General features: G+C 37.1%; 2 protein-coding genes across 2 annotated transcripts; both read left to right on the forward strand.

Annotated features, from left to right (window-relative positions):
- Positions 1 to 1,600: 1,600 nt before the first annotated feature.
- On the forward strand, positions 1,601 to 21,515 carry LOC117299104 (microfibril-associated glycoprotein 4-like). Its single transcript, XM_033782546.1, has 5 exons — positions 1,601 to 1,794; positions 11,045 to 11,269; positions 11,870 to 12,000; positions 14,442 to 14,703; positions 21,387 to 21,515. The coding sequence occupies exons 1-5, from the start codon at positions 1,746 to 1,748 to the stop codon at positions 21,488 to 21,490; spliced, it is 771 nt and encodes a 256-aa protein (XP_033638437.1). The 5' UTR covers positions 1,601 to 1,745; the 3' UTR covers positions 21,491 to 21,515.
- LOC117299105 (hemocytin-like) lies at positions 21,494 to 27,592 on the forward strand. Its single transcript, XM_033782548.1, has 3 exons — positions 21,494 to 21,704; positions 22,614 to 22,752; positions 26,969 to 27,592. The coding sequence occupies exons 1-3, from the start codon at positions 21,564 to 21,566 to the stop codon at positions 27,250 to 27,252; spliced, it is 564 nt and encodes a 187-aa protein (XP_033638439.1). The 5' UTR covers positions 21,494 to 21,563; the 3' UTR covers positions 27,253 to 27,592.
- The last annotated feature ends 141 nt before the right edge of the window (positions 27,593 to 27,733 follow it).

A 27,733-nucleotide genomic window follows, 5' to 3' on the forward strand; every position in this document is an offset into this window, starting at 1 on the left:
ACCGGGAAGTCACACAAAATGTAAAAATATGCCATGATGTTTCAGTGAAACACCACGAACGGTAAATGAACCCGTGTATTTTTCACAATTATTGTCTCCAATGATTGAACTTTACACGAAGGCAACGGCGCAGTCTGGCGGTACCGCATGTTCACAGAGATTTAATCGGCCGTCCAGCAGGAGGTCTCCTATCTTTTTCCACTGGTCAGACAGGGGTATGTCAGGGTATTATTTTGTTACTCTGCGGTTTTGCGGGTCGTTCGAGCTCTTCCTTCCTCCAAGGTCTCAACTGCACGGCCCTGCCTTTCACTGATGTATGCGTCTTCTGTAACCATTCTCTGCTAACTGTGCAAGTGTCAAATTTTATCGCTATCTGTGTGTGCTAAGCACGCCTTAAAACCTTGAGTACGCACGCGAACAAGCAAACAATTCCCGCTTACTCGTAAAAATATGATTTACGTAAGCGCAGATACCCTTGCCTACGTCAGTAAAACGCCCGTGAGTGAAACAAACACCTGTTATTATTCGAGGTAAAAGTTAAAATTGTGTTGCTTAACAACAAAATTGATTGTGTATATTTCTTGCTTATTCTCTCGCTCCTGTTTTGCTCACTATACCATCGAACAACCTTGTCCTGTTTCCTCTGCACAGCGAAGGCATCAAGACACAACAAAAGAGCCACTCAAGCTTCCTCTTATCAGCCTCGGCGTTTATTAAATAGGCGTTTCGTATGAAACAGGTTGGGTTCAGATCTTAAAGGTACATCGCAACAGTATTTTTAGAACAGATACACAAACCGTTAACAAAAAACAATATTGTTTTCTCAACTTAAGATATTAAGTAAAATCATAGTTGATGAGACTGTTTGGTAACACGGCATTAGAGTCGATTGTGGACGGTGAATTTGATTCGCAACATGAACTAATAGATGGGTATCATTTGAAAAATAAGTTGATGGAAGTCAACAGAAAAGCAGGAGGGTTGTGTGTGCACTGGGTTGATACTAAATCAAAGGCTGGTGTGGCTTGATAACAGCTCTGTTTCAGAGTGGTTCATACAGTAAAGGGGTTGACTGTGAACTGTGTTAATGCATTCATTTACATGCTAAAACTTAGACGAACATTATTACTTTTACTCATTTCTCTAAAACTACAGCGCCTCAGTAAGTAAAATTTCAAGGGAAGCTTTCTACTATCATAATCTTCAAACTGTGTAAGTTTAATGTATATCTGTGGGCATTGTGTTTTTTGTTAGGAAAAAGTACATATACCCTTTAAAGAGCCATATGAGGGACAACTCGAAAAATAAAGAGTGGTGTTAATCACTCTTTTATATTTAGAGAGTAGTAATTGATGAGAGTAGTTGGTATTATGCTATTGATGGGAAAATATTTTGTGTGTATTTATTATTATTCCCTGTGCTTTAAACTTGTTCCCAGTCTACGCCATAGAGCAACTGGTGCTTGATGCCACGTCAGCAGCAAACGCTTATTAAATGCTGACGCTTTAATATAATTAATTTGTTTCACTTGGCTGGAAATGAAAAGGCAGTGACGAAGGAGAAAAACCACAACGCCCTTGGTGGGAAAACTCGGCCATTGCTAAATATCAGATCAATCAAGAGTGAACTGAGGAAGTCAACGCTGCCGCTACCAACTTTGAGTTGCTGTTTGTGTCTCAAGATTATTGCACCGTGTTTCAAGACTATCTGACAATCTTACTCGTGGTGACAATTTCAAAGTTTCCATGATGAAGATTTTGCTGCTAATCGGATTCCTGGTGTGGTGTACTGAAGGTTGGTGAAAATCTTACCTTTTTTACCGTATTATTGTTAAATTGGTGCATCGTCGTTGACTGCTGGCTGGTTGTGCATGTTCATGAATTGTTTTGTACAGGTTTTCTCTGCCAATGTCAACAGAAAATGTGTGGTTAATGATGGCGCTGCCAAATATATATATATTTTTTTGTTTCACTGTTATTTGAACGATGTCTGGTATCACAATTTTTTAGTGATAACTTTTGGTCCGGTCAATTATTAAAATAGAGAACGCCATACAAGTTTGTGCATACAAAAGCGGGAACAATATATTGTTTTTTCCTCAAAAAATTTCTAAAATAGTGAATTAAATTATAATGAACATTGAACAGAAATATGTGAACGGAAAAATGTTCACGAAAACGTTGAATGCCAATTCTGTGTGCATGTAATGACAAAAGAGTGAATTTGAATCCGTGTTATTAAGAGTCAGTTCAGGTAAATAATTGACATAGTTGCTCACGGTCAAAAAATGAATTTTTTTAATACTTTGTGGGTGGAAGGGCCTTGGGGTGCAAGTAAACAAAATTGCATTTTCAATTCTATATATAGCCCGTTGCCATGGTTACGGCTCATTTTGTTTTTTGGCCATTTTAGGCCGATTTTGGGGTCTGAAAAACTGGTTTTTAGCTCATATTTACAACTCCACCCCACCAAAATGCAAAATTATTTCAAAAAACCTTTGATATCACTACAAAGTATCATCCTTGGCCTTCCTTGAGAAAAGAAAATATTGCTTTAAATATCACCCTTGTGCTATTTTTGCATCATGCATTACAGTATGTTTTTAGAACTTGCAAAATCGAAATTTTTACCCTATTTTTGGACCCTAAAATGTCAACTTGCCAGAGGTCTCAGAAAATTTTCCTTTCGGCTGTGATTAGGGCCAACATTGGTCTTTCCATATCTGGTGTCAAAAACTTGGGCAATTGTATCTTGTTGTGACAGTACTGCCTCAAAACTAGACTTTTTTCCCCAAAACGTGATAAATGACTTTTTAAGGGTCTTTTAACATAATATCGACATACGTGTCAACGGTAAAAAAAAGATGAATATTTTTCTTATACTTTGTTGATAGTAGGGACTTGGGGTCCAAACAAACAACATTTACATTTCAAATCATAATATAACACGTTGCCATGGTAACAGTTCATTTGTGTTTAGGCCACTTTAGGCCGATTTTGGGGTCTGAAAAACTGTTTTTTTAGTTAATATTTACAACTCCACCCAACCAAAAAACAAAATTATTTCAAAAAACCTTTTATATCACTACAAAGTATCATCCTTGGCCTTCCTTGAGAACAAAAAATTATTGCTTTAAATATCACCCTTGTGCTATTTTTGCATCATGCATTACAGTATGTTTTTAGAACTTGCAAAATCTACATTTTTACCCTATTTTTGGACCCCAAAATGTCAACTTGCCAGGGTTCTCAGCAAATTTTCCTTTCGGATGTGATTAGGGCCAACATTGGTCTTTCCATATCTGGTGTCAAAAACTTGGGCAATTGTATCTTGTTGCGACAGTACTGCCTCAAAATTAGACTTTTTTCCCAAAAACGTGATAAATGACTTTTTAAGGGTCTTTTCACATAATATCGACATACGTACGTGTCCACGGTAAAAAAAAGAGGAATATTTTTCTTATACTTTGTGGATGGTAGGGACTTGGGGTCCAAATAAACAACATTTACATTTCAAATCATAATATAACACGTTGCCATGGTAACAGTTCATTTGTGTTTAGGCCACTTTAGGCCGATTTTGGGGTCTGAAAAACTGTTTTTTTAGTTAATATTTACAACTCCACCCAACCAAAAAACAAAAATATTTCATAAAACCTTTTCCATCACTTCAAATTATCATCCTTGGCTTTACTTGAGACAAACAAATATTGCTATAAATTTCACCCTTGTGCTATTTTTAGAACGTGCATAGAGTATGTTTTTAGAACTTGCAAAATCAACATTTTTACCCTTTTTTTTGCCTCAAAATTGCTTTTTTTCAGGGGTCTCAGAATACTTTCCTTTCGATTTTGATCAGGGCCAAAATTTGCTTCATTTTGAATTTATAACATTAAGAAGTTAGTAATAATTCCATCAATCTGGCAGCTTTTCATAAGCACTCTGTAGGCTTAGTGCATTACCAAACATTGATCAGGACTTGTTGATGACCTAAATCTTAGAATTTGCCCCGCCCCGGCCCCACCCCGGCCCCGGCCCAATCATATTTCTTGACATTGCATAAAAAAAACAAAGTTTTGTGAACAGCGCCTCTATTTTGATAGTGACATTTTTTAATTCCCCTTGCAAATCAAGAAAGTTTGTACTGTCTTAATTTTTTATTGGTTCTCAGAATATTTCCCTTTTGGTTGTGATTGGGCTATCATTATGGTTTGCATGTCTGCTGGGGAAAAACACTTTGGTTTATTGTATCCTGTTGTGACACTTCTGCCTCAAACATGGTAATTTTTCCCAAAACAATAAAAATGCATTTTGAAGTTATCCCTTAGTTTGAATTGATAAAAAACAAAAACGAGCATGCTTGTTAAAAAAATATGGCACTGTTTCCATGCTCTTTAAGTAACATTATAAAAATGTTATAACCATGCTTTGCCACTGAGAGTTCTTGTTTTGTCATGACTACTTTACCTAGTTGTACAGGTATGATTCACATTGCAAGAAGAGAAGTAGTGCGATGAGCATTCTTTACTATTCTTGTCTATACGTCATGGCCTTTTAACAGTCTTCTCTGTCCCCTGCCCGCTACCAAACTAAACATTTTCATCCCTATCAGAACAAAGAGGCTCTAAAAGTGAGCAAGTACTGTGTCCAAAGTATCTAAATGGCCATTCACCTGCTTTGGCCTTCTGTAAGCAGTTCCCCCACCCATGGTGGTGTTCCTTTCAATTGTACTGTTGCAAACATTAAAAGAGTTGGATTATTTAACGTGATAAACAATTCAGCAGGTAATGTTTGACAATGTTTTTTGTTGATCGTTCTCAGAGACATATATAATAATTATGAATTAGTAAGATAGTGAATGGAAAAAATAATCAAACTAGCCTGAATAAACTTTTGTCACTGCAAATGCATCTTACTTATTTATGTTGAGCAGGTGCAAGTATTTACAACTTCTTTCAATGTTGTTTCATTAAAGGAACACGTTGCCTTAGATCGGTCGAGTTGGTCTTTGAAAAGCGTTTGTAAACGTTTATTGCAAAATGCATATGATTAGAAAGATATTTTAAAAGTAGAATATAATGATCCACACAAGTATCACTCAAAAACATATTTCTAACCATGCATTTTATAACAAACGGTTACAAACGCATTTCAAAGACCAACTTGACCGATCCCAGGCAACGTGTTCCTTTTAAATGATCTCTTACGCTCATCTTGCAAATCGTTAGTATCATTGTTTTTAATAAGATCTTGGCAAACTTGTCCAACACTTTTAAGCGGGCTTTTTAATTTCCCACATTTGTGTTGGACATGATTGGATGCTCTAAACCATCTGCCTCAAGCACAGAAACTACATTGTTTATGATCCCTATCTCTATGAAAAGTTTTACATTTGGTAGCAGGCAGGGACCAAGGAGAGTAGGCCCTGTATTAAAGACAACTTGTAAAGAATGCTCATCGCACTCTACTTGCAATGGGAATCATACCTGTACAATAGGTAAAGGAGCCAAATCAAGAACTCTCAGTGGCAAAACATTGGTTATGGTTTGGTTGGATACCATTATGTTTAAATAAAAACTTTGTATTAATTACTCAAAGGGCATGGAAACAGTGCCAGATTTTTAACAAGCATGCATTGTTTTTGGAAAAATTACTATACTTAAGGCATGATCAGTCACAACAGGATACAATAAACACAGTGTTTCTACCCATCAGAAGACATGAAAACACCAATAACAACCGAAAGGGAACACTTTCAAAAAAGAGGCGCTATTCACAAAACATTGTTTTATGCAATGTCAAGAAATATGATTGGGGCTGGGCCGGGCAAATTCTAAAATTAAGGTCATCAACAGTTCCTGATCAATGTTGGGTAATCCACTAGTGCTTAGGAAAAGCTGCAAGATTGATAGAATTATTACTTTTTAACGTTAGAAATTCAATATGAAGAAAAAACAATTCAAAATGCATTTTTCTGTTTGGGGAAAAAAGTCTATTTTTGAGACAGTACTGTTAACATCAGGATACACTTGCCCAAGTTTTTCTTACCAGAAATAAAAAGACAAATTTTGGCCCTGATCAAAACCGAAAGGAAAGTATTCTGAGACCCCTGAATTTTGAGGGCAAAAATTATGGTAAAAATGTTGATTTTGCAAGTTCTAAAAAAATACTCTAATGCACGTTCTAAAAATAGCACAAGGCCTTGTAAGGGTGAAATTTATAGCAATATTTTTTTGTCTCAAGTAAAGCCAAGGAAAATACTTTGTAGTGATGTAAAAGGTTTTATGAAATATTTTTGTTTTTTGGTGGGGTGGAGTTGTAAATATTAACTAAAAAAACAGTTTTTCAGACCCCAAAATCGGCCTAAAGTGGCCTAAACACAAATGAACTGTTACCATGGCAACGTGTTATATGATGATTTGAAATGTAAATGTTGTTTATTTGGACCCCAAGTCCCTACCATCCACAAAGTATAAGAAAAATATTCCTTTTTTTACCGTGGACACGTATGTCGATATTATGTGAAAAGACCCTTAAAAAGGCATTTTTCACGTTTTGGGGAAAAAAGTCTAGTTTTGAGCCAGTACTGTCACAACAGGATACAATTGCCCAAGTTTTTGACACCAGATATGGAAAGACCAATGTTGGCCCTAATCACAGCCGAAAGGAAAATTTTCTGAGACCCCTGGCAAGTTGACATTTTGGGGTCCAAAAATAGGGTAAAAATGTAGATTTTGCAAGTTCTAAAAACATACTGTAATGCATGATGCAAAAATAGCACAAGGGTGATATTTAAAGCAATAATTTTTTTTCTCAAGGAAGGCCAAGGATGATACTTTGTAGTGATATAAAAGGTTTTTTGAAATAATTTTGCATTTTGGTGGGGTGGAGTTGTAAATATGAGTAAAAAACCAGTTTTTCAAACCCCAAAATCGGCCTAAATTGGCCAAAAAACAAAATGAGCCGTAACCATGGCAACGGGCTATATATAGAAATGAAAATGCAATTTTGTTTACTTGCACCCCAAGGCCCTTCCACCAACAAAGTATAAAAAAAATTCATTTTTTGACCGTGAGCAACTATGTCAATTATTTACCTGAACTGACTCTTAAATACTATTTGGGGTTTTCCGATTCCGAATTGGAAGTTTACTGTTTGGCAATTACAAAAAGTCCAATGATCGACACAACGGCTCCATCAAAACTGAATGAACCGTGAACTCGTTTTCTTTCTTAAAATCCAGCAGTAAAAACTGGCCAACCATTATGTTGTGAGGTGATTAAAGTTTGATTGTAACGGCTTTCTTTGCGTTATACTAAACAGAAAAGGGAGAGCATGAAAACTAACTTGCCAGGAAAATCTATATTACAATTTTGTGTGTGTTCAATCCTTTTTTATGGCTATCTTAATTTATTTTTCCGGTGTACAGCCGACATATTTTATACACTTGTTTTGGCCGGTCAGACTACACAGTAATTTAACACAGGTCGAGTTGGTACCATCCTTGCATAATGCAACGCTTAGACTCAATTAAAACTAAATAGCCAGGAAAACCTATAACTATTACAAGTGTGGGTTTTTACTTCATTTTATTGTCTATCTTAACTAATTTCCCGGTGTACGGCAGTCAACCTACACGGTAATTTCACAATGTTCGACTTGCTACCATCCTTGCTTAGGAAATGTGTATAATACTTAATGAAAACTAAATGGCCAAGAAAACCTATATTACAATATTTTGTTTTCAGTCCAGTTATTATCTATCTTAATTTATTTGCCTGGTGAACGGCCACCGTCTTACAGTCGTTCATGGCAGTCAAACTACAAAGTAATTTCACAAACAGGTCGAGTTGGTCCAATATAATCTTACTAGTGAAACGCGTAGTATACTAAGGGAATCAATGTGTGGTGAAGATGTTTTCAACCAGTGGTTTAAACCCGCGCCGAGGCCTAGACTTTATAATTTTACCAAGACGAAGTTGAGGTAAATAATTATCAAGAACCAGGTCTCGGCGGGTTTAAACCACTAGTTGAAAACCGATTCAACACACTTTGATTCCCATTCATGAATACATTTTCGGTCAAAAAACATCAACACTTGTTGGTCAAAAGGTAAAATATATGCAAAATGTATAATTATTCAATGATTTATTTAAACACAACACCCCTCCAGCTATGAAATGGTTAGGCCCTTGGCCCGATCGGGTAAACAACTCCTTATAAGGGAATTATGTGGGCGTACCGCGTATCGCGTGATGTGGCACAACTGTCCCGGCCGTTATTCTCGACCAATAGGAATGAAGAAACTGTCTTATACGCACAGGTGCAGCAGCAAGCGCGCGTGTCACGCCCATGTTATAACACTTTTTACTGGTGTTATATCATCCGTTTAAACAACACCTCGTGATGCCCGGAACACCAATCAGAATGGATAAATTGTCTTAGGTATTAATTATGAATATATAATTCATATATAAGCCATTAAGAGTCAGTTCAGGTATTAATAATTGACATAGTTGCTCACGGTCAAAATATATATATATTTTTTTTTTACTTTGTGGGTGGAAGGGCCTTGGGGTGCACGTAAACCAAATTGCATTTTTAATTATATATATAGCCCGTTGCCATGGTTACGGCTCATTTGTTTGTTGGGCCATTTCAGGCCGATTTTAGGGTTTGAAAAACTGGTTTTTAGCTCAAATTTACAACTCCACCCCACCAAAATGCAAAGTTTTTTTCGAAAATCCTTTTGTATCACTACAAAGTATCATCCTTGGCCTTCCTTTAGAAAAAAAAATTTATTGCTTTAAATATCACCCTTGTGCTTTTTTTGCATCATGCATTACATTATGTTTTTAGAACTTGCAAAATCGACATTTTCACCCTATTTTTGGACCCCAAAATGTCAAAATGTCAACTCACATAATATTGACTTACGTGTCCACGGTAAAACAGATTTTTTTTATTTGTCTTATACTTTGTTGATGGTAGGGACTTGGGTCCGAATAAACAAAATTTACATTTCAAATCATAACATACCACGTTGCCATGGTAACAGCTCAACGGGCAACGGGCTATATATAGAATGAAAAATCCAATTTTGTTTACTTGCACCCCGAGGCCCTTCCACCCACAAAGTATAAAACAATTTTTATTTTTTTTGACCGTGAGCAACTATGTCAATTATTTACCTGAACTGACTATTAAAGGTTCCGTTGCTCACTATCCGTATATAAACTTGCCGAGAGCTTGTCAAAACTTAAAGCTTCATCAAACTCAGTTTGTATAAGCTACTTAACATACTTAAAGGCAGTGGACACTATTGGTAATTACTCAAAATAATTGTTATCATAAAACCTTTCTTGGTGACAAGTAAAAGGGAGAGTTTGATGGTATAAAACATTGTGAGAAACGGCTCCCTCTGAAGTGCCATAGTTTTCGAGAAAGAAGTAATTTTCCACGAATTTGATTTCGAGACCTCTTATTTAGAACTTGAGGTCTCGAAATCAACCATCTAAACGTACACAACTTGGTGTGACAATGGTGTTTTGTTCTTTCATTATTATCTCGCAAGTTTGATGACCGATTGAGCTTACATTTTCACAGGTTTGTTATTTTATGCATATTATGTTGAGACACACTAACTGTAAAGGCTAGTCTTTGACATTTACCAATAGTGTCCACTGCCTTTAAGTTAAGCTACTAATTGATATTCAAAAGTCGATGACCAGAAATACATTTGGGTAAAAAGAATTATACCAAAGGTAGACAAATTTGAGTTTTCGAAGTGTAATATTATGCTTAACGGGTCTGTGTACTTTCTGTTTGACAAAAAAACATAATGTCCACAGATTTACACTAAACTTACACAGTTTAAAGACAATGGTAGAACAAAGATTCCCTGTACTTGCTGAGGTGCTGTAGTTTTTGAAAAAAGAGTAAAACATTGTCATGAAAATTAAAATAAACGCAAAAATTATATTGTTTCAATGATTTATTTCAACGCAACACCCCTTCAGCTATGAAATTGTAAGGCCCAGTCATGGCCTTCGGGTAAACAACTCCTTATAAGGGAATGCCGTGCTCGTCGCGCGAATCGCGTGATCTGGCACATCGGCCGTTGCTCTCGACCAAAGGGACTGAAGAAACTGTCTTTTAAGCACAGGTGCAAGCTCGCGTTTCACGCCTATGTTTCAACATGTTCTACTGGTCATTAACAAAGGTTTATACACACCCACGTGACGCGCTCTCCACCAATAGGAATAGCGAAATTGTCTGAGGTATTTATGAATGAACTGTGAATGGTTGACCAGCTCTTGCTGTTGGCATTGTCAGTGTTAATCATGTGGCATAATGATATTTACTGATCTGATTTCACTATAATGCTGAATTGGGTTATTCATCTTGATTAATAAATGATAATTCAAGGGAGCATTATTTTGTACACAATTTGAAAATGGCTTGGAAAAATATTTGGTTGTTTCTTCTCATGTTTAAAGGAAGTGGACACTATTGGTAATTACTAAAAATAATTATTAACATACAACTTTACTTGGTAATGAGTAATGGGAGAGATTGATAGTATAAAACATTGTATAAAACATTGTGAGAAACGGCTTCCTCTGACGTGGAGTAAAATTTGTGAAAATTTGAGCTCAATTGGTCGTCGAAGTTGCGAGATAATAATGAAAGACGAAAACAACACCCTCGTCACACAACGCTGTTTGCTTTCAGATCGTGTTTGATTTCTAAATCTAATTCTGAGGTCTCGACATCAAATTCGTGGAAAAATTACTTCTTTTTCGAAAACTACGTTACTTCAGAGGGAGCCGTTTCTCACAAAGTGTTATTCTATCAACAGCTCTCCATTGCTCATAACCAAGTAAGGTTTTTTGCTGCTAAACATTTCGAGTAATTAGCAATAGTGTTCACCGACTTTAAACATTGTTGCCTTTTGGAGTGTATCTGACTGTTGCCGTGTAAATATTAACCATTCGTGTAAAATGAAGACTTACTCTCTATCATTTCTATCTTTTTCAATGAAGCACTTATCTGCACCATTGGACAAGAACGTGATCCAGAGTCTGGTGGCCGGTACCGTTGGGTAATTCCTGAACCTGATCCATGCCAGTGCACTACGATACGTGTTGGTGGTCTGAATACCCGTAGACCTTACAGACCCTTCGTGGTTACATACATGGATACATTCATCCATAGTAATGACCAAGCGGAGATTCAAACATGGCTCAACTGCACAAAGAAGACTGCAGGTAAATGACTACGTTAATAATAAAACCTAGCTGCTAGTCGGAGGTTGCATGTTTGCATAATTTTATTTGGGTTTCATTAGTTTCAAGTAATGTGTGCAAAGAGCGTTGTCTACAAGATGCATTCCCTGTTACAAAATTGCTATAAATCAGTCTGCTTGGGGTGTTCTCTGAAAGCCCGTTTGTTTGAAACAAATCGACAAAGTTGTTACAGCAATCACAAGAAAAAATAATAATAATACCTTGTCCTCAAAATTTGTGTTTGTCTTCCACGGAAACTTGTTTGTTTCCCAGTAAATGATTTTTACGTTCTCTCCCAGTGTTAATTAAACTATTAAAGGCAGTGGACACTATTGGTAATTGTCAAAGACTAGCCTTCACAGTTGGTGTATATGCGCTTCAGCAAACAACATGAGTGGGATTCAAACCCTTGACCCTTGACTATTCCAGAAAATATTGTTTTCAGAACCAGACCGCCGAGCTACTCCAGTGACGAGTCAGTTCGGATCATTCTAGCACAGGCTACCGACATTCATTCATAACAAACTCCTACTCATAACAAACGCCAATTTCAATATAATTTTCTCTTGTCAAATCCAACAGAAACATTTAGCGACTGTCAAGCTTTGCTGGATGCTGGGTTCAAAGAAGATGGTATCTACACTATCCATCCCTACCAGAATGATGAAGGAGTTAAAGTGTTTTGTGACATGACGAAGCATACCGGCTGGATTGTAAGTACAACTTGTGTTTATCCAATGTTAGAACCCTATTTTGCTTAGCAGACAACATGTATTCCCAAATATAATCTCAAATATATAACACAACAAGCAATTGATTACATATATGGTCCTCGAACAAACATAATGCCAAAAACTCTGTCTTTGTAAAATAGAACACTGACACATGTTTGTTTCGCGTTGCATATCGACTTGCACTTATTGACTACACACATTCTTTGAAAAACATACCTGGTGCAATACATTTTGTATCGTTTTCCAAGTTGTGAAAGTTCAGTGCTTTCATTTATCCCTAAAACACAGCAGTAATTCAACGATATAAGAGAAAAAATGTAACTAGAATTTGTTTTTACCAAAGTAAAACAAAAAACGTATTTGATCTTGTAAAACTGATGTGTTTTTTTTGTATTAAGCGTTAATGTTGAAGGTCAGTCTGAAATGTATGTGAACACCTTTTTTCTTAGGGTCCAATGTCAGTTTGTATACACAATTGATCAAAAGAAGCTTTTCAAGATAATTGGTAAGTTGTTGCTCAAACCCAAAACCCCTTTCCTTCCATCCGCTTATAATGACCAGGACTTAGCAAATGAGTTCCAGAAATTCTTTGTCACCAAGATTTCAGACATCCGCTCATCATTTTCATCAGTCCCTTACAACGTGCCGCAGACATTGCCACAACTTCAACCAGAGTGTAGACTATCTGTGTTTGAGCCTGCGACTGTTGCTGAGATTCAAAGGGTTATTATGAAATCTCCTTCAAAATCCTGTGAGCTGGATCCAGTGTCAACATCCATGATAAAGCAAAACATTGATATTTTTGTACCCTACATCACTAAGCTTGTAAACGAATCCCTCAGTTCCGGTTGTTTCCCCGATAGCCTCAAAGTTTCCTACATCAGGCCGCTCATCAAGAAACCAAACCTGGACAAGGAGATATTCCAAAACTACAGACCGGTTGCAAACTTAAAATATCTTGGAAAAGTCATCGAACGAGTAGTTTCATCACGTATTTCTGATCACATTCATACTTTCAACCTGTCCGACGTGTTCCAGTCAGCATACAAGCCTTTCCATGGGACCGAGGCTGCACTAGTCCGTGTGAGCAACGATATTCTCTCTGCAATGGAAAATGGTAACCTTACAGCACTAGTCCTGCTAGACTTGAGTGCTGCTTTTGACACTGTCGATCACAACATCCTTCTCTCTCGGCTCCAGAATCACCTTGGCATAGAGGACACAGCCCTAGCATGGTGCAAATCGTATCTCTACAATAGAACTCAGCATGTATGTAGTGGCACCGCGATATCCGACCCTGTTGTTTTGAACTACTCTGTGCCACAGGGGTCGGTACTCGGCCCGCAGTGGTTTACGCTATACACTTTACCGATTCGTGACATCATCCTGAAATTTAATCTGAATTACCATGTGTACGCAGACGACACTCAGCTATACATTACGTTTAAATCTTCTCAAGAAAACGCCAATGCATCTATTGCAAGACTTGAGAAATGCATCCAAGAGATTCGACGTTGGACACAACAAAACTTCCTGAAGTTAAATGATGATAAGACAGAAGTCCTTCTATTTGGGTCACGTCAACAGTTAACTAAGGTTTCAGTGCCATACATCTCCATCGGTGATGCTCGGATAGCTCCCTCGCTGAAAGATCGGAACTTAGGGGTTATTTTTGATTCATCAATGACACTTCAGCCACACATCAACAACATTGTTCGTTTATCATCATATCACATCAGGAAAATAGGTAAGATTCGCAAGTACTTGGACAAAAGTGCCACTGAAAAGGTCATTCACGCATTTGTTACTTCTCGTCTTGACAACGGAAATGCTCTTCTCTACAGTCTTCCTAACAACCAGATTTCCAGACTTCAACGGCTCCAAAATACTGCTGCCCGCATTGTGACACTGTCTAGAAAATCCTGTTCTATCACCCCCATTCTGAAATAACTACACTGGCTCCCTATCTCTCAACGAATCATCTTCAAGCTGATGCTCATTGTCCACAAAGCTCTTAATGGCAAGGCTCCCCACTATATTTCTGAACTGCTTCAAGTTTACACTCCATCAAGGAATCTTCGATCAAGTTCCATGCTTCTCCTCATTGAACCCAAGTCTCGACACTCATGGGGTGATAGGTCTTTTTCTTCAGCCGCGCCACGCATCTGGAACTCTCTACCACTTAATCTTCGATCTTGTCTTTGTACTGCAAAATTCAAGTCTCTTCTCAAAACTTATCTTATGTCACAGGTTTTCAATGACTAATTTTGTTGTGTCTGTTTTTCTTTGTGTTATGTTTTGTTTTTGGTTTTACTGCGCCTTGAACACCCAGCAGGGTGGATATGTGCGCATTACAAGTCTTATTATTATTATTATTATTATTATTAATAACACGAGCTACTCTTATTATTATCTTCTAGGTTGTCCAGCGGCGCTATAGTGGATCAGTCAATTTCAACCGCAGTTGGATAGAATACAAGAAAGGCTTTGGGTCAATGGATGGTGAGTTCTGGCTTGGCAATGAGATTCTACATAAACTGACCGATGCTGAAGGGAACTGGACAATCCGTCTGGACATCACCAATGAACAAAATAAAACGGGTCATTTGCTGAAGACACAGTTTCACGTCGGACCTGGCGATTACACCATCTTTCTGGAGCACTCCGAGATACAACCAAGTGGTATGTAAACATAATTATGGTTTATTATATATTGTGCAGATGGCCTTAGTTTTTATCCAAACCGGACCTTCTTCAGAGGCATGTTATGTTATAATCATAAACAAATACATTTTCCATCGCGGCCAATTGCCGAATATGGGAAAACCATAACAGTTTACAGGGGGAATGTACCATTTTTTTAGCTACAATAAAAAAAAAAAAAAACGATGTTAAAACAAAACTTGAGGACACTAATTAATAATGGATGTAGGTCCTTCTGAACAGCGAACATTATGTTATACTTAACAAGGAAAATCAAATCATTTCTTTTCAATATAATTCAATACATGGCATTGTATTACCCATTACCAAGGCTCCCCTGATTATATTAAGATTCAGCTTATATTAAAGGATACAGTAATGTTTTACAGGAACAAATTGTTTAATATTAATTTTTTGTGACTCACAGGCGATGTTTTTACGGTAATTTGTTTTTTTAAATGACACGTTTCAAAATCGTCAGTTAACATTAAATTCAACAAAATTTAAACTACACTCCTGGCAAAAGTTGAAATGAAATTTACTATCTTTTTTTATATTTAAAGCAGTTTGTTATTATTATTATAATTTATTTGGCATAAAACACATACAAAATACAAACAATAACAAAACAAAAGCCATGGAAACATGCCAGGAATTAAAAGCTTTACAAAACAAAACTGTAGGCCGAATTAGGGCCTTCAATGCCAATGCCCTTGGCCAAAATATTAACAATCTATAATTATTTACAATAAAAATCAAAAACATTCAACAATAGAGATGCTACAAAGTAAAAATGCAGAATGGGTTAAGAACGTTAAAATGCAAAATAACCCCCAACAGGCAAATAGTATTCCTACCGATCAAAAATTACATAAAAATAAACAAATTATGTAAAAAAAAAAAAAAATGATTGAAGGCTTTAATAAAGGCAGTCTACTGCAGCGTCTATGATTGGAAATTTAAAAAAAAAAAAAACTTGAAACAGTTTTACATGTAAATTACATGGTATAAAGATGGTCATGGTAGAAAACTTCTCATGAAATATTTCGTCTTGAAATGCTATAATTTTCGAGAAATTAGTAAAACGATGGCCAACGTTCGCTAATTATCACGCTTGATAAAACCGCTGTTTTTTTTAATAAAATACGACGCTGCCCTCACACACGACCAAAACAAGTTGCAATTGGGCCCATGGGATGACATTGACAGTGACTCGAGTGGTGGAAAATACACGCGACGAACGAATACACACCGAGATCGACTACCGGTGCGAGCTGCCATTCGACTCGTCCTATCGTATGTAGCGCACAACTTCTTCATAAAGATTTTGGCAAGTCCTTTGATGCAATATGGAAGAAGGTAAACGGAAGAAAAAGCTAACTGACAGCGCAAGGAAACGATCGCATGTATCTGCAAACCAATAGTACAAGGCAAGAAAGGCGCTCATTAGTGGGAACATCAAGCTTCCAGTTTCCATTATGAACAGCTCATCAGATGGAAAACCAAAGCATTGCAGCTCCGCAAGTCAAATGCGGATCTTGCAAAAACTTTGCTTGACTTGCACGATAGCAGGTGAGTGTTACTGTAATTGAAATACCAAAATACTTGTTCGTTATATCCTCCCCTTAGCAGTTTTCACGCTATTATGCCTTTTTCTTAGAATTGGAAAAAAAATAATGATGCCTTATATGACCCGATGCCCTAATTACCTTCTTTTGTTTATATGAAGTATGCAAACATGATGGACATTGAAATGTTCACACTACACACCGATCTTCGATGACTTCAACTGGCCCCATTTGTTTTGAGTTTTTCCTGTTTTCACGGCAAACAAGAAAGCATAGTTTCGGTGAAGCCATACATGGGAGAAACATCTACAGTGACTACAAATTTTCAATGTTCTATGAGACTCTGTGTATGACTCTTTAGCAAGCAGTTGTCTTCGTTTTATTCGAAATATTTTTTTTATGAAGTATGCAAACATGATGGACATTGAAATGTTCACACTACACACCGATCTTCGATGACTTCAACTGGCCCCATTTGTTTTGAGTTTTTCCTGTTTTCACGGCAAACAAGAAAGCATAGTTTCGGTGAAGCCATACATGGGAGAAACATCTACAGTGACTACAAATTTTCAATGTTCTATGAGACTCTGTGTATGACTCTTTAGCAAGCAGTTGTCTTCGTTTTATTCGAAATATTTTTTAATGAAATTTTAAAATTACCATGGTAATTTGCAAAAAATAACAAAAATAAATAATTAAAAAAAAAGTGTGAATAATCATTGGCTTTCAAATCTGATTTTTATTTATTTTTCCCCCCCTTTTTTCTCTTAAAATTTATAATAAAGCGAATAAATAAACAGTGATAATTGAATCAACAAGCTGATCGTTTAAATTTTAATATTAATAATAATATTGATCGGAGGGTTAAAAAAAATCCAAAAATATTAGAAAATGATATAAGGCACATGGCTTCTTTAAGCCTCTGTATTTTTTTTCCAGAATGCTCAGCAAAATATTCAGTCACATGGTTTGATCATCATGATTTGTGAATTGAAGTAGTGTTTGATGAAACTTTTTCGGTGGGCAAATATTTGTATATGGCCTCAACATTATGACATATTTTTGTACCTTGTAGAAATGCCTAAAATACCAAACTTTTTGCATTTACAAGTGCAAATATCTAGTGGAGCCTTACGTGTTTCTATGTTTTGGTCAAGGGAGAGGAGACTCTTTGCTTGGCAAATAAAACCACAAATTTTTTATCTAGGGACTGTTTACATCGCGCACAGAGAGGTAAAAGATTTGCCACGATTTTAGGGACACCTCGAAAACAGGACCTCCTACGATACACCTTTGCAGTCATCTTCTTTAGATGTTATCTGTTGCCTGACAAAAAAAAGTTTACTTCATGCTCTCATCAACCGCAAAAACACGGCGCTCGCCCCTGGTGAGCTATGCTGGTTTGAACGGCAAATTGAGACGACCCCACTCACACACACACATGCAGATTCACACGCCCACCACCATGCCCACGTCATGGTCCAGTTGTTTATTAGGCCCTGAACTTCAGGGTATTTTGGTCAAATTTTACCACCTGGCCAACAATTTATCCGTCCTAAATAAGCTCAAATTACACTGACTTTTTTTTCTTACCTTTTAATTATTAAACTAAGGCAGTAGACACTATTGGTAATTACTCAAAATAATTATTATCATAAAAGTTTTAAAACCTTTCTTGATTACGAGTTTTGGGGAGAGGTTGATAGTATAAAACATTGTGAGAAACAGCTCATTCTGAAGTTCTGTAGTTTTTGAGAAAGAAGTAGTTTTCCAGACCTCAGGTTTAGAATTTGAGGTCTCGAAATCAACCATTTGAAAGCTTCGTGTGACCATGCTGCGACAAGGGTGTTTTTTTTTTCTTTCATTAAAATCTCGCAACTCCGACGACCGACTGAGCTCACATTTTCACAGGTTTGTTATTTTATGCATATGTTGAGATACACCAACTGTGAAGACTGGTGTTTCACCATTACCAAAAGTGTCCAGTGTCTTTAATATTATAAGAATGTTTACTGCAAATAAGAATGTTTTCTGCAAATACATATTCAGAGAAAAGAGAGGAAAAATAACATAAACAGTACAAACATTTTTTGTTTTTTAAAGGAAAGAAATTTGTGATTTTGTACCAAGTTAGAACTTATTTGGTGAGGAACAATGGAGAGCTGTTGATAACATAAAACATTAGAAGCAGCTCCTTCTGAAGTAACATAGTTTTTGAGAAAACAGTAAATTTCCACTAAACATTTGAATTTTATTTCAAGACCTCGGAACTAAATTTTTAGGTCCAGAAATCAAGCATCTGAACGCCACAACTATAGTGGGACAATACAAGGGTATTTTTTCTTCCGTTATTGTCACGCAAATTCGACGACCAATTGATTTCAAAATTTCGCAGGTTGTTATTTTGTACACATGTTGAGATACACCAAGTGAGAAAACTGCTCTTTGACAATTACCAATAGTTTCCAGTGTCTTGAAATGAAGGCCATCTCAGATGAGGTTTACTATTATGAAGAAAGTTACAAAACCTACAATTTGAAACTAAGTTTGGTGTGTAGGCTACACACCAAACTTAGTTTCAAACCGTGACAGTCAGGTCACACCGCTTACAGGTGCTATATATTATGGCATGTTGAATCGACTTGGAATGACCCAGATCCAACCAAAACACTGGATTAAGCTAATCTGTCCCGTCTGAATCCAGTGTACTGGTTGAATGGATCTGGGTATGTTGCCCGTATAGCAAGGATAACACAACTTGGAATGACACGGCGCACTCCAGCGCCAAGTCGACCATGCTGCCATAAAGTATAACACCTGTATAAGCAGTGTGTCGACATTGGCGGTTGTGTTCTCCAGGATTTTCATCGCCAATGTCGACATTAAGGAGCTCTCTCCATAACGCACTTTGAAGAGCGACTGCCATAGGGTCCACAATATTGTTTAATGTCTGCAATTAAAAAAAAGGAAATATTTTGCATGAAACAATAGTGTGTAACTAAAACACCATGTCGTGAATATTGGCGTCAATATTGGCATCAATATTTGCGACTTTGGGCCAAGTCGTGAATATTGGCGTCAATATTGGCGTCAATATTTGCAACTTGGGGTAAAAGTCGCAAATATTGGCGTCAATATTGGCGTCAATATATATTTGCGATGTCCCTTTAAAGCCACCATACGAACCGCGCCTCCTACCTTACGTACCGGGCAAGAGAGAAAATAATGTGTTAAGAGAGAAAATACGTGTATACTGCTGCTGAAGATGGTTCAAGTTAATTGCCCTTCAATGTTTACATTTCCTCTTTTTTTTTTATCACCCAGACGTGCAGACGGTTTGTTATTTTCTTACAGAAGTCTTTGACTTATTATAAAACGTTCTTAATCTTGGTGACATGATCAGAGTGGCACCGTAAGGAACAATCAATCTCAGCTTGTTCCTCCACGATCCCAGTCACCCCTCCAACTATGTAATTCTTTTCACAATTTTGCCTACATTACGCGTGTTCAATACAGTGCTACATGGTGTCGGTTTTTTTTTACTTTAATCTGAAACTTATTGGCACTCTGTTTTTTTTTCTCTTCTTCTTATAGCTGTGTTCAGAATGTATTCCTCCATGGTTCACTAGTTCTCTGGGGTTTCAAATAAGGTGTAGTTACTAACCCTTCCATTTTTATTCTGGATTTCACTGACTGGTTTAACTTTCTATAGATTTTTAATAAATAAAGTTTATTTGGGTTGTTGACGAAACCTACTGCTCGACTGGGTCATTGTTTTACTTCTTGTGTCTCCTCGCATCTTAGCCCCATTCGATAAATATATTCCCCGAGCACTTCTCAGTTTTGTTTATTGAAGCATGCTCGAGTCGGAGTACACCCGGCAGCAGGCTCACACACACTCGCCTGCCGGGTACGTGTGTGTGTTGCAGGCCACGGTTCAACCATAGAGGAAGACATCAACGGTCCACCACTCTGCTGGGACTTTGGTTTATTTCACAAAAGTAAACGCACGTACAAAGTGTGACCATGGTCCAGGGTGCAACATTGTCAGATAACTGATGGTGCGTGACAATAAGAGTAGACGTACATTTTAACAATTTTTACTGATATATTTAGACCCCACTGAGGCAAATTAAAATTACAAAATAAAGTATATAAATTTAGAAATTTTGAGAAACAAGATTGAAATGGACGAGTGTCGTCTCGGAGGACGGCCGAGAGAGGAGACTTTGGTAATAAATTATCGATTATTTGTTTTTGTTTGGAAAATGTAATACTAGAAATAATGTCCTTTGTGAATTAAAACAGGAATGTGAATGAGTTTCCTTATGGAAAATTGCAAACTTTAAAGCTGCCTGTGACAATGTAGGGAAAGGGACAAAAATATCTGTTTATATGGACATTATATGCAAGTTCCACATTTATCTCGGTACAGGACCCCTGTAGTTTGACGATCAACATGGTCATGGTGTGCGTTGATAATATCATTCTATCTCCATGAAAAAGAAAGTTAAAAATAGTCTTAAAAACGTCCATTAGAATTAATCTTCACTGTCATTGTGCGCTGGTATAGCTAGCAAGTTAGCACTATTTGTACCGCATGCAGCATGCAGGCCGACGATACACACACACACACCCGCACCGTCTCCAGATCCTACGCGCTAAAGCATAGTAGATCGCTTATCAAAGATTGGCCCTTCGGTGACCTTTCTAACCAACTGCAGACGGCCACTCTCTCCCCGAAGCCTGAGTATGTAGGAGCCACTGTACCAACGACCGTTCACAATAAAATCGCTTTCTTTCATAAAATAGCAGTCTATTTCTTGTTTCAAACGCGTGAGGGTGACATTCAAAAATCTGTCCTAGGAATTGTGCAAGCATTTGAAATTCACACGACATGCACGAAGAACAGAATTATATCGTCGGTTTTTCACTTTTTTTCTCCTGAACCAGATGGCCGATTGATCTCGAACTTTCACAGGTTGGTTATTATACGTATGTTCGATTAGAAAAAGTGCTGCCAAGTTACTAACACTTCCACCTATTGTACACGCTTCAGTAGACTGCCTTTTAATGCGATGTGTTTGGTTCCAGTTGATATACAGTGTGGACATAAGCTAGGAATGGAAGACGGGAGTATTCCTGATGATAGGATCACAGCATCTAGTCAGTACGAGTTCATATTATCAGCCGAGTAATGCACGACTGAACCTGAACCGTGGTTGGTACCCAGCTAGTGGACAGTTCGTTGGTTCATGGCTTCAAGTATATATGGGTTTAGACCCCATGCATATTGAGGGCGTCGTCACACAGGGCGATCCATACGGTGATGACTGGGTGACACACTACCAGGTACAATACAGCATTGATGGCACTGCATGGCTGTATGTTAATGGGGACTCTACTCCACAGGTAAGAGTACTCAGCAAAGACACTCTCCCGAGTCCCAGGCCTGATACTTCACGGAGGCAACTAAGGCGATTGCCTCCGTTGCCCTTTGCCATTGCCTTGGTGCCCTTGAAATGCTCCAGTAGAAATTTACAATTTCCTCATAGGGTTTGTTCAACGTTTGTTTGTTTGTTTATTAAAGCCGTGAAAGTCAATATTCACACCATTCACTAATCCCTCGGGACTTTAGGTCTTTGTTTGAAATTTGTTAATTTAAATTCCTTGCAATCAAATTGTTTTATTTTTTCTATTCTCATAAAACTTTTTGCAAGGAAGTAATAAATTTAGGTTTTGTGTGACTTGAAACCTTAATTTGTTAATTAGGACCCTGTTAACATTGTTATTTGTTTGTTTATTGTTTACGTTAGTAACGACCTTGTTGAACTTGACCTATAAATTAATCATAACTTTGGAATCCCTTGACCGATTTTCTTCAAACTACCACCTAACAACTCCTATCACTGTATTCTTTCATTTAGCCACATTGCAAAGCAAAAAAACAAACATTAAAATTTCACCTGACATCCCTAGTAAGAGTACTCAGCAAAGACACTCTCCAACCTAACATGTATTCCTTATAAACTAAATACACTTCAATAAAGCAGTACAGCCTATATTCAGGATTTATGTATCAATTGTTATTACTTCATATATGTATCATCATGACCACCTTTGATTCCTTTGACAGACATTCTCTGGTAACTCCAATAACTTATTGGAAATAAGTGATAACTACGCTCCAGTTACCAATTAATATTCATTAAAACATAGACACTCCAATAATGCAGTACAGCCACTATTTATAACCAAAGTGTAAATTATCATTTGTATTGATTTGTGTCTCCACCTCTGGTTTGTATTTATTTTTTACAGACATTCATTGGCAACACTGATGGGAACACCCCAGTTACCAATATATTCCAGCAGCCTATTCAAGCACGGTACATCCGCATCAGACCTACAGCCTGGAATGTTCGCCCAGCCCTACGTATTGAACTCCTTGGATGCAGAGGTATTGTTTCAGTCAATCACCACGTTTTCAAATGTCAGGCTTATTGCCTAAATCTTAACCTGAATTAATATATGCTAGCCTCTTCTTCTAATCTTAAAGTTAAAAGTAAACAAAATATTGCCAACCAGTGGATGTTATCAAAATGGACACCAATAGGAGTGACGAAACTGTCTGGGGTATTTATGAATATCCAATTCTATAAATAAGTTCATCTGGATTGTTGATAATCATGATTATAAAGATTTGCAAGTAACATCTACATAAACTTGGATTTGCAAAAAAACGAAACTTTGAATTTAAGATAAATGTCCATATTCGCGCCTTCAAGACAAATTAAACAGATTGCTAATGCTGTATATTTGTTAACGAAAGGTTATTGTGAACCGTTTGACCACAAAGCAGTCAGGTGAATCATTTAATCACCAAACACACATTTTTGATATTTAATAGGGAAATCTGTTTTATGTAAAATAGAGAAATGGAACTCTCAAAATCAAAATTATAGATCACTCGGTTTCGGATGCTGCATATCAAATACATTATGAAGGGGCCTCATTAAAAGACTCATTCTCAACGTGCCTTCCAATTTACTGCACCCGAACTACGGAACAATGTACCACACCAAATCAAAAACTGCCCCACCCTGGAACAATTTAAATTGCAACTTAAAACACAACTGTTCACTCACCCAAGCGCATAGAGACTTTATTGTATTATGCGTTTTAGAATAACCGTTTATTATTATTATTATTATTATTATTATTATTATTATTATTATTATTATTATGCCTATTAACCCATTGATCATGACATTTTACACAACTAACGACCTAACTTAGAATTGATATTCAAAGTTTGTAGCGAAAACTGTGATTGTACATAACGACCTGCGAAACTAATAATCAATGTATAGATAAAATCGTTGATGGTGATACGTACCACATAATGGTAACTCAGACTGGTTTGATACTTGGCAGGGATTTCACGAAGGCTGTTTTCAAAAACTGTGCCCGTTTAAGATAAACGCCCAATGCTTCAAGCTTATTGCCCCAGCAAATTTTGAAAACGATGCAAAACATTAGTGACCAGGTTGTGAAAAAAAAATCGTTATGCAGATGATACAACGCTCTTGTCAATTTCTAAAGCTAAACTACACGATTCGGTATGACGCGTTATGATTGGAACGATCGGCATCAAAATCGGCATCAAATGTCGAAGTGCGAAGGAGGTAAACAAAGGTTAGCAATTGACAAGACAAACAGCCATAAATTGATCAAAATGTCGCATTGTACGGATCAGATGAGAAACAGTTGCTAAATGGTTAATGGCAAGTCTTGAATGTCAGTATGTTGGAGAAAGTCCATAACCTGAACATCTTTGGTTACTCCACATATTAAATATTAAATACTAAACTCGTTGTGTCTGGTTCTATGTTGGACAACGTTTTCAATTGGCATGATTAAGGCCGGTTTGTGCCCTCTGCGACTGCGTGCACGCACCCGACAATTCGAACTTGGATTAACGTTCATGATTCGTCATCAACAATTAGATTACGCATTAAATTTAATTGTACAAAATTTCACTTAATTGAGACACACCAAACTCAGTTTAAAAAGTTACAAGTAAACAATTCATGGTGAGACTTTGCATTATATCAATACTGGACATAACAAACTCGGTGCATCCGCAACAGACCAACAGCTTTGAATACAAACCCATACTTGCGTATTGAGCTCATTGGCTGCAGAGGTAAGTGATGTAATTTATTGATGTATGCTGTTGACCACTTACCACGTTCTCCAAGTGCACAATGTCATCCAATTGAGACATTCATTCATTTTGTTAGTCGAGTATCACATATGGATCACCGTAGTTTCAATGACCTGTGACCTGGGTGTCATAATAAACCACACTTTTGATTTCCGACACGATCCTCCGTAGTCAATATATTACATGGTGTCATAATAAAGGAACCCTTAAAAGTGTTAAACCAGACAAATTCGACTGAGGAACGAAGACATGTTCCTGATTTCGTCACTATAAGGACAGTTAGTGAGTACCAGAAATAATTGTGAATTTTCCCTAAGAAATTTTAGTCTTTCCACACGTGACCGACATTCACGTAACGTATTAAGACGTTCGTGGTCGTGAGCAAAGCGTGGACAGGAACACGCAGTAAATCTAGAATAACAGTGCAACTGACAGCCGTAGAACTAACTGTGAATAACTATGATTAATAACTCAAAAATAATACAAGTTTAGCGAATTTTGGGATGCGTAACGAATTTTTGGGCACATAACACTCAACTCAGAGGCAAAATTAAAATCTACGGAGGCCTATACAAGACATTAAGATGTCAAAAGCAGACAAGCCAAGTATGAACTGGCTTGCCATAGACCTAAAAAAAAAATGGAAACGCTTTAAGCAACACTGCGCTTTCACATTCAAAGGTCCTCTTGCTTCAAAATCAGAGGTAGAAAATAATAATAATAATAACAGTACCTGATGACATATATATTGCAGACAAATCCTTGACGGTGAAACTTTCCCTATTATGGCGACTCAGACTGGTTTGATACTTGGCAGGGGGTTCATCAAGGCTGTATAACATATTTGTATTTGTTTAAGATCTATGCCCAATGTTTGATGCTTAATGCCTCAGCAAATTTTGAAGTTGGTGTTAAATATTAGTGACCAAGTTGTAAACAATAATCGTTATGCAGATGATAGAACGCTCTTGTCAATTTCTAAAACTGAACTACACGATTTGATGGGACGTGAATTATGATTCAACATAGACAAAGCAATGAGCTTGTCTGTCTGAAGGAATACTTTTATGAGCAGCTATATCAGCATTAAAGGTGGTAGTGAGGAGGTGGTACAGAAAGGGTTAGCACTTGGCAAGACAAACAGCCATAGATCGACCGAAAGAAGCACCTTATTGTACGGTTCAGAGCAAGGTTAACGCATGGTAAGAAACCCCCAAAATACAAAGAAACGGATGCTAAATATTTAACGGCAAGTCTTGAGTGTTAGTATGTTGGAGAAAGTCCATACTCGAACATGGTTGTGTTTGGTTCTAGTTGGATATTGTGGACACTAGATAGGAATGGAAGACGGAATTACTCCCGTTGAAAAATGAACTTCTTGGCTGCAGAGGTTTCAATCATTCACAACGTTTTCTATTGGCATGCTTAGCCGGTTTATACTCGCTGCGACTGCGTGCACGCACCCGATCGTTCGAACATGGACTTAAACGTTCGTGCTTCATCATCAAATATGAGAATACGCATTCAATTTTATTGTACAAGAACCCACTTAATTGAAATACACCAAACTAAATTCAAAAGTTACAAGTAAACAATTCATTGTCAGCCTTTGCATTTGTATTACTACTGCACATCACAAACTCGGTGCATCCGCATCATACCAACAGCCTTGAATACAAACTCTTACTTACGTATTGAGCTCATTGGCTGCAGAGGTAAGTGATGTAATTTAATGATGTATGCTGTTGATCCCTCACCACGTTCTCTAAGTGCACAATGTCATCCAATTGAGACATTCCAAACTGTACTCAATTGTTAGTCGAGCAAAGCATCAATAAAGCACATTACATATTACACATTACATTACATGAAATAAGTAATTCTAAACTAAATTGTTCAAACACTCAAATCGGTGTATTTCACTCACGAAACAGAGTCCCCTTAGAGCCATTAGTGTTCTAGAGAAGCCTTTTAAAAAGGAATAAAAAAAATGAAAAAATTTACTGCCACTTTAAAGAACAGGAACAGAACGCATTCAATTTAAATTTTCAATCAATCAAATATTTTATATTAGATTCTAGAACACGCGTGGAGTTATTTAATTTTATCCCCCAAAAAACTATAGCTTACCAGCCACTTAAACGTATTTAAATAAAAGAACATCAAATAATAGTAGGGGAATAAATGGGTGGTGACGAGTTCTTAAACGGCCATTTCAAACCGGTAGGGTCATGACCGGGCGGTGCATTTCTTTGAGATAGTTTTTGGATAGCATTTGCTAACCCGCACAAATGCTATCCGAAAACAATCGGTTACAAACAGCTCTGGCTGTGCTTTTATCAACTTTTTAAACACCCCACGTGAAATGTTCTCCGCCGATAGGAAAAGCCAAACTGTCTGAGGTATTTTTAAATGTTGATTATTTGTACTTTCTTATGTTTTCCAGATGATATTCTTGAGACTGCCAACGGTCAAGCCTTCATCGTTCACCATCACACAGATAATAACCAAGACGAAACAAACTGCCCAAGTCTGAACAGTGAAGGAGGATGGTGGTTTAATAGATGCTCTGGTATACCTGGTGTAGATAATAACCTTAATGCTGAATATATACAACCTGGTGATACGATGGGTCCATACAAACGAGTCATGAGAGCTACTGAATGGAATGGGTCTCGTATTGCAAAGACTGAAATCAAAATACGGCACCAATCTCCACCTCGTGGCTAAACAAAGTTTCAGAATGAAAGTTGCTATGTCCCCTGACAATCAAATGATAAGCCAACGCAGACTCGTATATTGGTACAATTATCCACCAAATTGGTTATCTATTTAGCTCAGATTTAAACAGGTAAACAATACCGTGGTATATGGACTGTTCAATCACAAAATAGAAGCTAAGCCAACAACTAACAAAAAAATGTTTAGCCTTTAAAGACACTGGACACTATTGGTAATTGTCAAAGACCATGCACTTATCTCGCTCGGTATATATCAACATATTCATAAAATAACAAACCTGTGAAAATTTGAGCTTGATTGGTCGTCGTGTTGCGAGATAACTATGAAAAAAAAAACCTTGTCACACGAAGTTGTGCGCTTTCAAATGCTTGATTTCGAGACCTCAAAATCAAATTATAAGGTCTCGAAATCAAACTATTTGAAAATGACTTCTTTCTCGAAAACTACGTCACTTAAGAGGGAGCCATTT

Source organism: Asterias rubens, chromosome 14 (assembly GCF_902459465.1).
Source record: "Asterias rubens chromosome 14, eAstRub1.3, whole genome shotgun sequence".
Lineage (NCBI taxonomy): Eukaryota > Metazoa > Echinodermata > Asteroidea > Forcipulatida > Asteriidae > Asterias > Asterias rubens.